The 17206-nt window shown below is 41.0% G+C and overlaps 1 protein-coding gene across 6 annotated transcripts in view; it reads right to left on the bottom strand.

The window, feature by feature from the left end:
- The window catches only part of PIKFYVE (phosphoinositide kinase, FYVE-type zinc finger containing), a 103021-nt gene that overhangs the window by 41925 nt on the left and 43890 nt on the right, over positions 1-17206 (bottom strand). For 5 of the 6 annotated variants that reach the window (XM_073306653.1, XM_073306652.1, XM_073306656.1 and 2 more), the window contains 7 exons: positions 15201-15263; positions 12739-12868; positions 10919-11099; positions 9075-9149; positions 8107-8214; positions 1584-1724; positions 259-385 (listed from right to left, as the gene is read on the bottom strand). In XM_073306653.1, the coding sequence (XP_073162754.1) occupies positions 259-385; positions 1584-1724; positions 8107-8214; positions 9075-9149; positions 10919-11099; positions 12739-12868; positions 15201-15263 (825 nt within the window). The remainder of the gene's footprint in view (positions 1-258; positions 386-1583; positions 1725-8106; positions 8215-9074; positions 9150-10918; positions 11100-12738; positions 12869-15200; positions 15264-17206) is intronic. The other variant, XM_073306655.1, reaches the window with a different exon arrangement.

The following is a 17206-nucleotide window of genomic DNA, read 5'->3' as shown; positions in this document are numbered from 1 at the left end:
AGAGATCAGCATAATATGGATCATTTCTTCATATTTTTTGCAAGACATTAGATATAAAATTCTTTGTACTCTTTCTTCGGCGTATAAAACATCAAGACTATTATGGCAAAATTATATTTATCAGCTCTGTCAACCATTCATTCATTCCAGTTACTTGGCAGTCAAGACATGCTGCTTAACGCAGCAGTATTAGTAAATTAATAATCCACTCTCCAACTCTGTTGGGCAAATGAGCTCGGACATCCAGGTTCTACTCACCATTAGGTAACTGGAACACTTGCATGTAAAATTTATGACAGGTTCCCAAGTGTGGTTTGGTCAACAATTGATCCATTGAGATCACCAAGTCTCCCTGAGTCATCCGACTTATTCGGTCTAATACTTGCTGTAAACATACATAAGACAACGGAATAGGGCACAATACTGTCATAAGTTAAAAAAATATGTTACAAGCTGTATCTGCTATTCCATCCTTAGAGAAGCCTAAGGCATTAGCTTATTATAATGTTTTCCTAGAGCGAATTAAGGAAAAAATATCAGCCTTAACTTTGAAGTCTCTTGGTTTGCATCATTGGGGTTACACTAATTTCACGGTTTAAGAATTCATATTTGAGAAATTATTCCAAAGAAATAATAATTTAACTAAACTCCAGCTATCATTGCATTTTAGCCCTGTCATAAATATAAAGGGAAGGGAAAACACCTTTAAAATCCCTCCTGGCCAGAGGAAAAATCCTTTCACCTATAAAGGGTTAAGAAGCTAGGATAACCTCGCTGGCACCTGACCAAAATGACCAATGAGGAGACAAGATACTTTCAAAAGCTGGGAGGAGGGAGAAAAACAAGGGGTCTGTGTCTGTCTGTGTGATGCTTTTGCCAGGGACAGAACAGGAATGGAGTCTTAGAACTTAGTAAGTAATCTAGCTAGATATGCATTAGATTATGATTTCTTTAAATGGCTGAGAAAATAAGCTGTGCTGAATAGAATGGATATTCCTGTCTGTGTGTCTTTTTGTAACTTAAGGTTTTGCCTAGAGGGATTCTCTATGTTTTGAATCTAATTACCCTGTAAGTTATTTACCATCCTGATTTTACAGAGGTGATTCTTTTTACTGTTTCTTCTATTAAAATTCTTCTTTTCAAGAACTGAATGTTTTTTTCATGGTTCTTAAGATCCAAGGGTTTGGGTCTGTGGTCACCTATGCAAATTGGTGAGGATTTTTACCAAACCTTCCCCAGGAAGTGGGGTGCAAGGGTTGGGAGGATTTTTTGGGGGGAAAGACATTTCCAAACAACGCTTTCCTAATAAAATAAACCCGGATAAACATTTGGTGGTGGCAGTGGAACTCCAAGGGCAAAGGGTAAAATGGTTTGTACCTTGGGGAATTTTTAACCTAAGCTGGTAAAAGTAAGCTTAGGGGGTTTATCATGCAGGTCCCCACATCTGTACCCTAGAGTTCAGAGTGGGGAAGGAACCTTGACAAGCCCATTTAAAACGACCCGTACCAGACATGACTTATTACAGCAACGTGACACTCTGGAAGTATCATTTCCTGTTACTGTGTTTGGCACCAAGCACTCACCGGCTTGACATTGATGACCAGAGTGATGCCATGTTCCAGCAGCATGTCCTGGGCAATTCGGGACACAGTCTTCTCAACCAGAACCAAGGTAGGCCTGACATCCACTATCCGCTGGACATAGTTCTTCAAGAACTCCCTTTCCTACACCCCAAGAGAAAGCAGGACAGTGGCTGCCGATCTGATTTCTTTTTAAAAGTGAAGCAGTCACACACCTAGTCACTTGTCATGTCAGGCACTAAACCTGCCCTTCAGTCACCATGCCCATGTAAGTGATTTTACAATTCTCTTTATATAGAAGTAGTTTCTCTCTCCTGTTACTGTGAAAGGCCAATGCACACAGGAGAAACTGGACTGACCAGAAAGCGCAGTCAAATGCATAGAGTACATATACATTTCCCATTCTCCCTCTCAATGTTAAGTGTGAATTTTACTGTGTCCCTTAAAACAGAGGCTTAATTCAATTAGTTTGACACATCATTAACACAGGAAGACAACCCCTTATCAAGAACTGCATATTAAGATGCTTTTATATGTTGTGTTGAGGTGCATTCAGTAGATTAAAAACAATGGAACTTTGAGATTTTAGTAAATTACTCAGTTTAGTTTTTTGCATTAAAATGCTAAAACGGATACTTCTACATAGCTTTATTCTATGGATTTGTTTGCCTAGGACACTCTGGAAAATCAATCTGAGTTAATGAAAGGTGCAAATTTCAGGTATATTCATCTTTCATTAACTCAGATTAACTTTCCTGAGTGTCCCCATGTACACAAATCCTATATTACACACACACACACACACACACACGTTAAAACATTAAGGGAGCAAAAAGTAAGGTTGCATAGGCAATGTTATTCAGCTCCCCCTTGTGCATATGCATTAGGATTCAATCTTTAATTGCATGATCACGTAATACTGTTTCTTCAGAATCCCTCCCTCATTTAGTGTACAGTACGAAGAATACTTTTGTCTGTAGGATACCCTACCCAATTTGTTGCAGAAATTGGAAGGTAGGTAGTAAATGAAGCAGCGGAATTGCAGTAAGAAAAAAAGACACAGAGCTGAATGCTGCTCTGGAGAACTAGATTCTATCCTTGTGGCTTTGTGAAACAGAATTCCTACCAGATGCTAATAAAGTCTTTTGGCCCACATTTTTCACAACTGGTCATTAGCTGTGTTCTCTTCATTTTCTGGGCACTTAAGCCAAGACCCTGGGGTCTGATTTGCGGAAGTACTAAGTATTCACAGCGGTCACAGAAGTCAATGGGAGCTGTGCTTTGAACATATAAAGTGCTATATAATGCTAAGTAACAAGGAAAAAAATAAAATCAGGTCTTAAGTGTCTCGGATTGGGAACTCAAAATTCATAGATATTTTTGGACCATAATCTTTGTGCTTCCACTCCCCATTTGCCAAATGGTGGATATACCCCTCATCTCACTGTGGTGCTATGAAAATAAGTTCATTAATATTTGTGAAGCACTGATACACTAGTGTGATGAATGTCACAAAAAAGGCCATGAGGAAATAATTCTGTCTTCAGAGCAGGGTTTGAACAATATACAGTAAATAAGGCCTAGGACCACAGATTGAACAACAATTAGAACATAAGATATTGAATAGCAGCTTAAGTTAGCACCATCCACTCTGTACATTGAATGAGGCAGTGGACTGGCAGAAAAAATAAAATATGTGATCATGCAATTAAAGATCATAATATATATACACAATGAAACCAAAGTAACGTTGCACAGGCAACCTTAATTCTGGCATTTCTTAACTTTTGAGGGCGTAACTTAGCGTTCTTTTAACGTAGTTGTATGTGCGGTTTCCTGGGTGTTTTTTAAAAAAAGCAAACTGCAAAAACGAATTCCATGATGTGGCATCATACTGACACCCATATGGGCCAGCAACATTGGAACCTTTACATCTACCCCACAAACCTCTATCACCTAAGCTAACAAAGTGACTGATAACAGTACAGTAACTCCTCACTTAACCTTGTAGTTCTGTTCCTGAAAAATGCAACTTTAAGTGAAATGATGTTAAGTGAATCCAATTTCTCCATAAGAATTAATGTAAATTGGGGGGGGCGGGGGGGAGGAGGAGTTAGCTTCCAGGGAAATTTTTTTCACCAGACCAAAAAAACCCAAAACACTATATCTATACACACATAAAATGTTTTAAACAAACAATGTAATACTGTTCACAGCAATGATGATTGTGAAGCTTGGTTGAGGTGGTGTAGTCAGAAGGTGGGGTATTTCCCAGGGAATGCCTTGCTGCTAAAATGATGAACTAGCACTGGGGTGAGCCCTCAAGGGTTAACACACTGTTGTTAATGTAGCCTCTCACTCAACAACGCAGCACAAACGGAGAAGGAGGGGAGACAGCACAGCAGAAAGAGACAAACACTGCCCCTTTAAATAAGCTGACCCACTCTTAATTACATTGTCTTTTTAAGTGGATCGGGACATTGAGACAGCAGCTGCTCCCAGAAAGCTCTCTCTGTCTCTCTCCGTCTGTGTCCCCACCATGCTCTATATGGAGAAGGGGTAAGCAGGGTGCAGGAGCAGGGGGAAGGGGACACCCTGACATTAGCCTCCCTCTTTCCCCTTTCCCCCCATGCACAACAAGCAGAGGCAGAGGGCAGGAGCAGCACATGGCAGTGGGGAGAGGGACAGCTGAACCGCCAGCAATTGATAGCTTGCTGGGCAGCTGCTGCACAGGGAACTTAGGGGAGCAGGCAGCTGATAGGGGGGCTGCCAGTCCACCCTGGTTACAAGCCCCCACCAGGTAGCTGCAACAGGCTGCTCTTCCTGCAAACTCTGGACAAAGCAGGAGGCTGCCAAACGACTTAGAAGGGAGCATTGCGCAACTTTAAACAAGCATGTTCCCTAATTGATCAGCAACAAAACAACGTTAACCGGGACGACTTTAAGTGAGGAGTTACTGTAATAGGTTGTCATCCTCTATATGGACCAGCACTACAGGTGGGATGGACACTTTGCCAGTAAGTTTGACAGATACTTATTGAAAGACAAATGGAGAGACTGGAATCTTGGGTTCCAGACTTTGGAGGGCAGTGTTCCCTAGCGAGCACAGACCCTTCAGTCCCACTCCTGGCTCTGCCAGCCTGTCCCTAACTCTTCTCCAGCCCTGGTTCCTCATCCCAGTACTGTCTACACCTCCAAATACCAATCTTCTTATGCAGCAAGTCCTAGTCTCCACTCCAGACTCCTCTTCCCCCCCGAGTCCAGCCAGTCCCAGTTTTCCTTATCCCTCCCTGGGCTTCTCAACTATTCTCAATACGTGACCAGGGAGTCCCAATCTCCCCTCACCCTTATCCCAATCTACTCCCCATCACCCTACAGGTCTGGCTCTTGTCCACACTGTATGAGTCAGATAGCTTCCACCAAGCTGCCTGTATGTGTGTGGGGGAGGAAAGAGGGAAAAGGGGACAGTGGAGGGGCGGGGGGAGTGTTCTACAGAGCACAGGAGAGACTGTTACCCTGCTCTCAATTCAGGTGCCCAGACCTGACATGGTCCAAGGTAGCTTGCAGCTGAAGAGAAAGTCCTGCTCTGACTTTGGCTCAAGCATGCCTGGCTCGAACAGAATCTTCAGGGAGTTTAGCAGCTAAAGTCTAACAAGTCTCAGAGCAACTTTTCCAAAGGTTCCCAAGTCGCTCTAGCTATGAATTTTCCAACAAAACACCTGGTGGAAAATGCCAATTTGTCCACAGCAAAAACATTAGATGAAAACATATAACCTTAGACAAAAGCTGAAAGAAAGCATTTAGATAAGGCTGAAACATTCAATTTTGAGCTTTTTGGAATATGACATTTTGATTTTCCATTTCAATTTTTTAAATTTTATATTTAGAGTTGAAACTGGAACAAAAAGTGTCAACTTATTTGCAGTTTTGGGTCATGTGAAATTTTGAAGCCGTTTCTGGTCCATTCTTCAACAAAAGAAATTTTGAAATTGCAAAACTCCACTCCCAGATGAAAAATCCAGCTCCTGCACAGATCTACTTACAACTTGGCCAGATTTTCGCAGAGTTGGCAAGTAAAGTTCCTGACACCAGGGCAACACCCTGCAAAATTTCAAGCTCTTGCTCCAAAGCATTGGGGGGGTGGGGGGAACAAAAAACCACAATCTCTTCTACCCCCAAGAAAAAGGTTACCACAACATCCACTTCTTCAGTCTGTTTGTTGTCAAAATCTATTTAACTTGATGAGCATGGGGATTTCTGAATGATGAGGGCCTAAGCTTGCACACTGAGCATGGGTACATGGCCGAGATATCGAGGCCCACGTGGGCAATTAGCATCCGCCCAAAACACCAAGGGTTTTGACAATATAATAGTATGTCAGTAACCCTGTTTAGTGTGCACTTGGTTCTAAACTGGATTTACCAAATATGCCCATCCTTTAAAATGGCACTTATTCGCTCGATTTATGATGAGCCTACATGACACATTAAAAAGATAGCCTGTTATACAGCTGAAATTTCTGAATACTATCTTCTCTAATCAGAGTCAAATGGAAGGCAAGTTTAGTTAAGGATCATCTTAATGGGTTAGCAACATAAGATGATTTTGTTTAAAGAAAATTTAAACCTCCAGCTTCCATATATCAGGATAAGCAGGATTATGTATGTGTAGAAAGATTTCATAACTCAATACTTTCATTGAGAGTTTCTGGAAGAAGTCTGCTGACAGACAAATAAGAGGATTTGGTAGGTGATAAATATTTATCTGCAGATCATCAGTTTATGCACTTCATTTCAAGTTACCATCTGTGACCAAAAGGCAGTACAAGAGTACCTCCAGAGTCTTGTGTTTCAAAGCAATATTAGGGTATGGATCCTATTCCAATTAGGCCTTTGAGTAACTATAAGTTACACAAATTCCAGTATTAAGAAATTGTTCTGGATGCTCTGTCCAGCTGACCATGAAGTTACTGCATGGATATTTGCAAGTATGAAGAATCTCAAGCAACACTGCCTCAAATCCATATCACGCTGAGTTTCGGTGTGGATTTTAATATCAACAGAAAAAGTTGGGATAATTCTAAGCATACGTGATCAAGATTGAAGCCACACCAGATGTATGGATTTATCTTTAATTAGCAGAGAGAAGTTTCAAAACCACCACTTCGCAGCAATAACTAACTCCCAGCATCCATCAGCATTTTTCTGGCATCCTCAACAATTTCAGATTTTGGGGTTCAGCAAGATGGATAGATTGTTACTGCCCCTCACAGTGTGTGAACAACTTTGTGGCAAGTTGCATAAGATCCAGTATTGAAGTTGATTGATCTTTTGACTGTGAAATATGCAATTTGTGGAAGAATCCCCCACTGCAGGACAGTTTGTGCTATTTGTTGCAATTTCCACCTGCCAGAAGGAGTGCTTAGGACCATCCCAGTTACCCTCTGGCTTGAGTTTACTCAGATCCACTTAGATTTTCTGCCAACTCCTCTCACCACCACTGTTCCCATTATTGCAGCAAGGATTAGAAAGTTGTTTACTAGCAGAAATTATTGACCTAGCCTCCATGAAACATTGTTTCAGTTCTCCCATAGCAGTTCCCCCTCCTTCCCCCCACAGTTAAAGGGGACAAAGGGAAAAAACCAGCCTTATTTCAAGGACAGCTTTGAAAAGGTGACAGTGAACAATATTCAGAAGAAGAAGTTACAAGCTCTAATTTACTGTTAACACAAGGGACGAATCCTATCCTTTGTTGCTGAAAAAGCTATATCAAACAATGTTGAATTGTATTGCTAATGTTTTAATTTCTATGTGCCTGTGCTAAGCACCAATCCTTTCAAGGTCTCATAACTGAACCAACAGACTGTCAATCAATCAAGCACTCAATGTAAGGGGCTTTCAAATAAAGGTCACTGTAAATAAACACTCTTATTCAGACTGCTCCCTTCAGAGAGATATCTATACTTTGTGTCTGGACAAAAAGCAGCTCTACCAATTTAGGCATTAAACCCCCTGAAACCTCCTATCAGTGGTGAGAACAGCGCTCAAAGCAATATTTGTAATTTTCTCCACTATTAGACTGAGCATTGTCAGTTCCCAACAGATTAACACAAATACAGAAGTACACCTGGACCCAGTATTCATCCATTCCTGAGTCTCAATTAGCAGTTCTGCCATTTTGAACAGCAAGATCCCCGATTCTTAGGCACACTCTATACAAACACACTTCTTAAATACTCATGTTATTGAAAACGGCCATGAATTTCTCTTGATCCATGCAACTCCCCCAGCGTGAACGGGACTCGCACGTTTCTGTTGAGGCCAGTATACAACTTTTTCCTGAAGTCCCAAGCCCAAAGCAGCTGTGAGTTATCCTTCGTCACAAATTCTCTTCCTTCCACTCCACCCAAGCCCCCTGGTGGCTGGAACTGAAGCTAAACAAGTGATGCTCTACATATATGGCTAAGTCATTAGATCATAAAAAGACAATATAGAAAACGTAAACTAAAAATAGAAGATATTCTAACCTGAAGAACAATGGGGTCTATGCAGGTGAATTTTGTTTCTTCTCGGTAGAGGTACTCAATGGAACACTTCAGCAGAAGAATTTTGGGATTTTTTATATAGGTGTTCATCTAGAGAAAGGCAGGGTAGTTAAAACAAAGGGAACAGTCATCTAGGTGAGAGTAGAACCAAGACTCCCTCCATGAGGAAGTTTTTATGAAGCTCCCTCATACAGTTACCCAAAGGTAACATAGCTGCAAAGATGAAGTTCTGCAGCATATCATTCAGATGATCTTTGCAAAGATTTACCACTAAACCATGCCGATTGGGTAATGGCTCCAATCAAATAAACTTTATACTGTACCAATCTCATATCAGAGAAAGCAAAATACAGTTTAATCTGTCCTGCAGGACAATTATTGCTCTGTAAAGAGAATGTCAACAAACGAGTTCCTGGTACAAACCCCTTTCTTGCACAACAAATGGAATTTTAATGATCCAAGACTTCCGAAGCCACCAGAGCACACTAGGTCAATCAGATTCTCTCCACCCTGATCAATGGCTTTATTTTACAGACTCATTTACTACATGCTATAAAAAAAAAAGGTGCACTCATAAAAGGATCTTTTCCCAGTAAATCTTACAGAGCTTAAACGTTTCTAGAAAATGTTATATTCTACAGCTTTGAGGAAAGTTTAGTCCATGCTCTCAAAACTCAGACTCCCTGGACTACAAAGGAACCCCTTTGAATGGAAATGCAATATACATGCGCACACAAAAAAAAAATCTGCAAATCTACTGTTCAACAGCCTTGAGCAAAGCCCACTCCACAAACCCCTTAGGAGAAACGTTTTGTAGATCAAAGATGATGATGTAGTATGTTTACTATAAGTGTGCACCACCAAGGAGGAGAAGTTTCTCTTTTTAAATACAATACCCAGTGCAATGCTAAAAAGAATGCAAGCTATTTTATTTACGACACCTTCATTACCTTTTTGTGTGCAACGTTCTTGGTGCAAACAAAGCCATTCACCATCACAGAGTCAAATTTCTTTCCACCTGGAATCTAACAAGATAGCAAGAATTAAAGGCTTTCTGGTTTAACATATTCACTTAATCTCTCTTTAAATTCATTGAACCGCATACTATGTAAATTACTTAGTGAAAAAAATTGTATTGTACTCCATGCATAGGTTTTTCTAAAACCTCAATTTGCTCATTTCTATTTTTTGTGCTGTTACAGATACAGTAGAACCTCGGAGTTAAGAATGCCAGCGTTACGAACCAATCAGTCAACCACACGCCTCATTTGGACCCAGAAGTATGCAATCAGGCAGCAGCAGAGACCCAAAAAACCCAAAAACAAACGCAAATACAGTATAGTACTGTGTTAAACATAAACTACTATAAAACTAAAGGGAAAGTAGAATTTTTTTCTTCTGCATAGTAAAGTTTCAAAGCTGTATTAAGTCAATGTTCAGCTGTAAACTTTTAAAACCACCACCACCACATTTTGTTCAGAGATATGAACAACCTCTGTTACCGAGGTGTTCATAACTCTGAGGTTCCACTGTAATACAGCTCCCACTATTCCAGGTCAAGACCTCTTTAATAGCATACTTTCAGCGGAGATAACAAAAATAGAGCCTGGAAATGGCAGCTCTACGTATCTTAGAGCATTTAGAAGAAGTCTGCCAAGTGGTCAGAGCCCCAAAAAACACAGTGAAAGGTAGGCATAACAATGGATGCCACACAGGCTCTCTGAATTAAATTTAGGTTGCCTAGAGGCATATTTCAGAGATCACATTATTGTAGAAATCCCTTTCTAGGTCATCTACAGCACAGCATTAGGTTCTGAAGAGCTGCTCGTCTACTGAAACTCAACCTGAGTGCTAGGAGAGGAGGTAGCAACAAATATGGTTGGGAATAGATTTCATGGGGCTGTCTGCAAAAAGGAGAAGATGACTCACCTGTAATCTTACGTGGCTGCCTGAAACAGAGTATGGCCTAATGAGAGTAATTTCTGTAAGGAGGAACAGGCTTGTGCCTGGTATCTTTATTCACAGCAGCTTCGTGGTCAGGTCCCAGTCTCCTGATGGCCTTTCTGATCCGTGATCACGGCCCTATATTTGTTACAACTACTGTAGTCATCGGTGCATCTTGCGTAACTCCAAGAGGATTAAGCTACCTCATGGAGGCCAGTTGCTGGGCTTTGTGTGGAAGGGTTAACTCTTGCGTAATAGACAGTTTCAGGAAAGAGTTGGCCTCCAGTACACTACACAGCAGGCTGCCAAGTGCCAAACATCTCTCGTTAGACATGCAAGGTTTAAAAAAAGCCAAAAGGCAGGAAGACAGTGAGCTGTTACTCTTACTTCATCCCACGCCATCCTCTGCAGCCTGAAAGGAAGAGATTGACTCAAGTGCCTCTAAGTGCTTTGCAACACAGGAGGCAAGAGTCACGTACATGTCCTTCCCCAAAATAGCAACTGTCTTCCCTGAAACATGAGACATCTTTCAGAGGAGCAGCCGTGTTAGTCGGTATTCGCAAAAAGAAAAGGAGTATTCATGGTACCTTAGAGACTAACCAATTTATTTGAGCATAAGCTTCATCGGATGTATCCGATGAAGTGAGCTGTAGCTCATGAAAGCTTATGCTCAAATAAATTCGTTAGTCTCTAAGGTACCACGAGTACTCCTTTTCTTTTTGCATAAGACATCTGTTACTCACGCTACTGGATTTGTAGTTTTCAATCCAGACACCTGCCCTGTCAAGAGCCACATCATCTTTATTTCACACAAATTTCCTGTCATCATTCTCCCACTCCCAGAACTCACTTTTTTTATGTGGACAAACTGGCGGATATCCATATCATCGTCTCTGTTCTTGATATCAGGTCGGACAGTCTGAACTACCTGGCAGACCACAGGCACAATGATATCCCTCCAGGATAAGGACAATGACTCATTGTTGAGTAGCTGCTGAAGCAGTGCCATCATATGGTTATGATTAGCTGAGCTGCAGAGGAATCAGAGTGATTAAGGGAGAGGAGGGGACCACACATTGCTCCATCTGAAGCAGAGTGACCTAGAGGATTTTTACTTCATAGTGTTTAAAATGCAATCAGCAATTTGAGGAAACATCAGTCAGGAGTGTTCCAGGTCACCATCTTGTTTATTTTTTCTGCTCTATAGTAAGAGGCAACAGGTAGCACAGAGAAACAAAAAATATCTTGATTTTTCCCTACTGGGACAGAATTTATTAAATACAAATAAATCAAAGAAGTGCACTAAGTATCTAGATCAAGTCCCCCTTGAAGAGAGAAAGTTCAGCTTTTGTTTGACAGCGACTTATTAATTGTATTGCTCTAGCAGCAAAATGCTCTTTGCTGCAACTCAGTTTCACAACACACTGTACATGGCTGGTCAATAAGCAACATCTCTTGGATGCTGTGTGGCAATTTTCCATACTATCAATATAGTTCAGACAGGCAGCTCCATTTCAAGATTATTTTTATGTGCTTACATCATGCTATTTAAGGCATGCCAAATATTTTTGGTGGAGTAGGCCCAGAGTATCATGCCATGCAGCATATATTAACAGTGTCATGTGTAGGTCATATTCGGAGGAATTTTGCTTTACATGCAAGGACCTAAGAGTTCCAATATGGATGGTTAACCAGCATTTATTAATCTGTAATTTTAACAGCAACTGGGCCACTTTTGCCTTTGACTTTTGCAATGGACACAGACATGAAAATGACTGGCATGTTTGTAACGTTTAATGACATTAACTCAGACACACGAGCGCAAACAATTGTTTCAAACCTGTGGAATCACCACATCATGGCTACAGCCAACTGCCAAACTCTCAGAAGAAAGTGTCCCTTATCACACATCCCAGAGAGTAAAATAATGACAACGGCAGACATGTAGGCTGCATGTATGAAAATGAAATCTCAAAACATGTCTGCACTACCAGCTAATTCAGCACTGCTGTGATTGATGCAGCCATGTTGATTTAGCGGGTCTGGTGAAGATACACTAAGCAAGTGGGAGAGCACTCTCCTTTCGATGTCTGTACTCCACCTGCCCAAGAGGCGGAAGCTATGTTGATGGGAGAGCATCTCCCGTCAACACACGGCAGTGTCTGCATCATGCTAAGTTGACCTAAGTTACACTGACTTCAGTTACGTAACTGAAGTAGCATAACTTAGATCTACGCTAACGCTGCAAGTTGACCAGCCCTCACTAAGCTGTTAAAGGACACTTCTATAGCGCCAGACATTTATGTGGCATTTCACCCAATAACACACTTATTCTGTCTCAGGCTATTGATGATTTAAGAGAGTCAAGACAGGGGACAACAGGACAAAGAAGGGGAGGGTGAGAAGAAATTGGGGAAACTGCGAAAGAGAAAGTCCCAGAACAACTTTTTTTGGAAGGGGAGAATTTTTACCAACCATGGATTCCTTTCTTGCTTCTCTAGCATATTGATCTTATTACAGAAAGGATTTGAATTAGAGGTAACATTTTCAAAAAAATGTTTAAGGAGTCGAAGTCCCATGACTGGCACATGACCCCCATGTGAAAGGGACAAAGCTTTTGAAAATTTTATCCTAGACATCCACATCAATTCCCTTTTATGCTCAACTTACAGAAGCCTCTCCATAGCCTGTTTCTCCCCATTCTCTTCCCTCAGCAGATCCAGATTGCTGTGGTGCCAGCCTAAAGGTGTGAAAAACAGCTCTTTGGATTTCTCCTCCACCCTCCGATTGAACAGCGACTCTAAAAAAGGACAGCAAGAAAAGCTTGTTTATACGAAGTCACGAGCTGAATGCTTACACTTTCTCCTTTTAAAAAGCTGAAAGAAGAGACTTCAACAAGACTAGTTCAGGCCTTCGATGCGAGAGGCTCTTGAAATGTTAAAGTGATGCTGGAAACAAAACAGTGGTAGTCACTGACAGTAATTTAGGTATTCACAGTGTCATCAACTATAGCAGAGTAAGCATGCTATTCCACACTTCAGGCTACACAGCCTCATGCCAGATAATTTGCTTTTCTTCTCTCGAGCCTGCTCGTGAGCAGTTCAATTTTAAGACAGCAAATTAACTATGTATGGCTACCTATATCCTCGTGTTGCTTAAAATAGGTAGTAACTGAATCCCCATATACTTAAGACCTTTTAAAATTAGAAAAGTCTAATCTTGTATGATTTCACTGGCAAAAAGCTATTGTTTTGGAAGCCTTATATACAAAAGGAGCACTAAAAACACCTAGTTATTCCACTCAAGTAGTGGAGTTAGCAAAAAGGTCATGTACATAAGAGCACATTCAACTTATTTTAAATTTATATTAGAAACATAAAACAAACATTATCCACAATCAAGCCCAATGGAAATGCATCTCCTGACTAATGCAGACTCTTAGAAATTAAGTAGGCAATTGCACATTACGAGTACAAGATTTTAAGACAGTGGCGATTTAACCCACTAAAGCTAGGGCCAATCACTTGAGATAAAATCCTACTGAATAGGATTGTTGCTCATAATATTATATCTTGCTTTTCCAACATAACTGAGTGAACTCTTAGAGCAGTCCAATCTTTGTCAACAGAAATCACAATAAGTTCTGTTTAGTCTCTGAACTAACACTACTCAAGTCTCGCAGTTTTGCTAGCAGTCTAGTCAGAGGGCCAGATTCACCAGGGTTATTCCAGTTTTATAGAAGTAAGACTCCATTGAACTGGAGTAACAAAGGACAGTCAGGGCCAGAGTCAGATCTGTACGTAATAAAAATATTGGCCATATGAGGCACAATCTACTAGGTTGGTTACCTTTTATAAGACCAAAAATAATATCATATGCACCAAAATAGCTTGTTAAGAGCCATGGTTTTTAAAGATCTCCTTAAAATACATGAAGGGAACAGCTGACAATTCGGCTTGAGCTTGCTGCCTAGTCAGTCTGTTTTGCTTTTGCCTTTCCCTTTGTGTGGATTCTTATTTTTCCCCTTCAAACAGTACAGTTTGAAAGTAGTAGTAATTCTTAGGAGTAGTTTAGTTTTGTTTTATAAAATCTGTCCTATTATGTCAAAATAGTTTTTATTTCTTCAGGTTGTAACTAATAGTTACCCTTTAAATGTTCATATTTTATGAGTTTCACCCAAAATGAAATGCTAAAAATCTTAACTTGTCCGTTAAAATTAATGATTACATTTGATTGCCCTCTCACCCCCCAGCACTACTGTATCAAAGAGCAATACTAGAAGCTTCACTATCATCATTATGCTGACTATACAATTCAGATTTAATTTGTGTCACTAGTGCAGAGTTCTGCACTAAAATTTAAATCTTTGCAGTCTAGGCTGCAAGGGGAATGGTCATCTTTTGGACAACTCAGTACGGTTACAGGCCATCATCATCATATTTTAAGTAATCTGCATAGGACCACCACCACCCACACTATGAGTATGTGACTAAGAACAATGCTTGTGAAAAAATAAAAAGGCATTTTCCACTTTTAGATGCTTTGCACCTGACACTGAATATTTGTCAATAAATTGCATGCCTTCACATCCAGAAATATGTAGTCTGCTTCCTAATCTAAAAGGGTCTCAAACTTACAGCTGTGTCCAATAGGACTTGCCTTTCAACAGAAGCAACAAGAGAGCCAACATGATTTAAGAGAAGCTGCGCTACAGTGACCTCAGAGATTAGTTTTGAGATATTGGTGGCACGGAGATGTTAGGCGCACACACAAATGTACAAGGAAATAAGCGGGTAGGAGAGTTAAACACCTGATGGAGCCCAGAAAAAAGAAAAAAAAGAACTAATCTCTTATATGCAGGAACATTTGCGGATGGTGAAGTGCTAAACACAGCCAGTTACTGTGTAATGAAGGAAACTTCTTTTCAAGGGCATTTAAAAAACAAAGACTCTGACAAGCCCGAGTTCAATCTGAAAGTGAACCAAGTAAGTGGAGAAAGTTACCTAAGTTTCTCGCTATGTGCCTTTAGAATTACTTTAACAAGCCAATGTTTAGCCCAGCTCTAATATCAATAGAAGCTTTCATATCTACATTACACATTCATTGGAAAAAAGCATTTCCATTCATCTTACCCTTGATGAAAGCGTCACTTATTGAGACCATCTGTTGCCCTCCGTTGTCAGGATTCAAGTACTCTGGAAAGGATAGAGCAGATGGAGATGGGAGGAGACACAGAAAAATGACAGGTTATGTTGGCATGCCAGTATAATTATATTATGTACACACCCACACCACAAGAGAAAATATTACTCATTTAAAGCATTTAGTCATTGCTGTAGCAACAACCTGACGAGTGGTTAAGACAAGAATATCCTCTCATACTTGTTCTGTCAAGGCTCCAAAATGACGGCACAATACTGCTTAAAACTGTTCAGCAACCAACCTAACATGGAGAGTATACAAAATAAAGCATTGGGGGAAAAAACCATCTGCCTTTCCAAGTTCCATGTGGCTAGTTCCCCCCTACATCTACATCTGGAACCTATTAAGTCTTCACCTGAGAGAGACTGTGGAGGTACCCAAACACAATGAGGAAGCAGGTCTCCTTTAATTTCTTAAGGCACATTAAAACCAAAGGTGTTCCCCCACCCATGCATAACCTTAACTTGGTTCTCAGATTCAACTAACAGACCCTTTATGAACAACGAGCTCTCTCATAGGAGGGAAAAATAGCCATCTGGTTCCAGGACTCTTCTCAATCAAAGAAGCAGACATGCAATGTGCCCTCCTTAAGAGCTAGAGGGGGGAAAAATTATGCTATACTTAAAATGGATTATGGTCAAATGGAGAGAAGAAAAGGGGTCAGTCAAAAATGTGCACACAGCTTCTGCCCTGTGGCAGGGTAGTGGGGCTAGAGGCTTCTGCCACAGATGACTGGTGCCTGCTGAGAGTGGAGGAGCACAGTTTAAAGGTTCAGCTCCCCCCACTCCCAATAGCTCGAGTCATGACCCCCGCAGCACACTCCCCTCTTACCCTCAGCAACCCCTGCATAGCCACAGCTCACTAGCTCCAGCAGCTGCTGTGCAGGGAGGGGGCCCGGCGGCATGTGACTAAGCGAGGCCAGCAAATCCTGGCAAAATCTAGGGGGTGTTGGGGGGTGTGGAAGGGGCACGGCATGTGACCCCATGTGCCTCCCCCCACACGTCACCTCTGGCAGCAGGGCGGGGGTATCCGCAGGGCTGCAGGTGTGCACCAGCTCTCAAACATCTGAAGATTGTCATATGCGGCTCTGAGGGTCAGTAAGTTTGGTCACCCCAGTGTATAATATATGCGTGCATGTTATGTAATACAAGATAAGTAATTACAGAATATGGTATCTATCAATTTGTTTGCCAAAGAGTTTTCCAGGATCTATCTATCAAAACAGTTATTACCATCACATGACAAGTTAGTAACTATATCCAGCTTTCACAAAACCAAAACAAAAAACCAACAATGCTGTTTAGAGGGAAAAAGTAGTCTCCAAAGTCCCACATAAGCACCCCCAACATGACCACCACCCTGCCCTCCCCCTCAAAAAAATCCTAACGCTTCAAGACGAAGTCTTTTGCTCTGGGATGACTGATGAGTGCACACTTCCAAAGCAGAGAAATACAGAACTAAATAAGACAACTGATAAAGTAGCAGAAATATCAGAACTATGCCCTCACAAATTACAACACAAGTAAAACATTAAAGAGGGACACAGTCAACATAAGTTGCATTTCTGCCTGGTAGTTTCATATCTGCTAGTGTTGCAGATACCACCTTCCTCCTGCCGTTAGGATTATTACTCTAGACCAGTGGTTTTCAACCTGTGGTCCCGGACTACATCTAAGATTTCCGGAGCGGTCCGCACCTCCATTTGAAATTTTTTAGCGGTCCACAAATGAAAAAAAAAAAAAAAAAAAAAAACCTATGGCGCTAGACTGTAGACAGAGAAACACAATCTCTTCATTTTATTTCATGCATTTGACAGCTCTGTGCATGGAGTCCTTTCTGTTTTGCAAACGGTTAATTACATGTCCTGGGAATTCAAGCACATGCTTTCAGTTCATGTCTGGGAACAGGACTCTTTCCAGTGACAGTGAAACTAGGC

This window comes from Lepidochelys kempii, chromosome 11 (genome assembly GCF_965140265.1).
Source record: "Lepidochelys kempii isolate rLepKem1 chromosome 11, rLepKem1.hap2, whole genome shotgun sequence".
Lineage (NCBI taxonomy): Eukaryota > Metazoa > Chordata > Testudines > Cheloniidae > Lepidochelys > Lepidochelys kempii.
The sequence above is the reverse complement of the archived record's forward strand: the minus strand, read 5'-3'. Positions and strand labels throughout refer to the sequence as shown.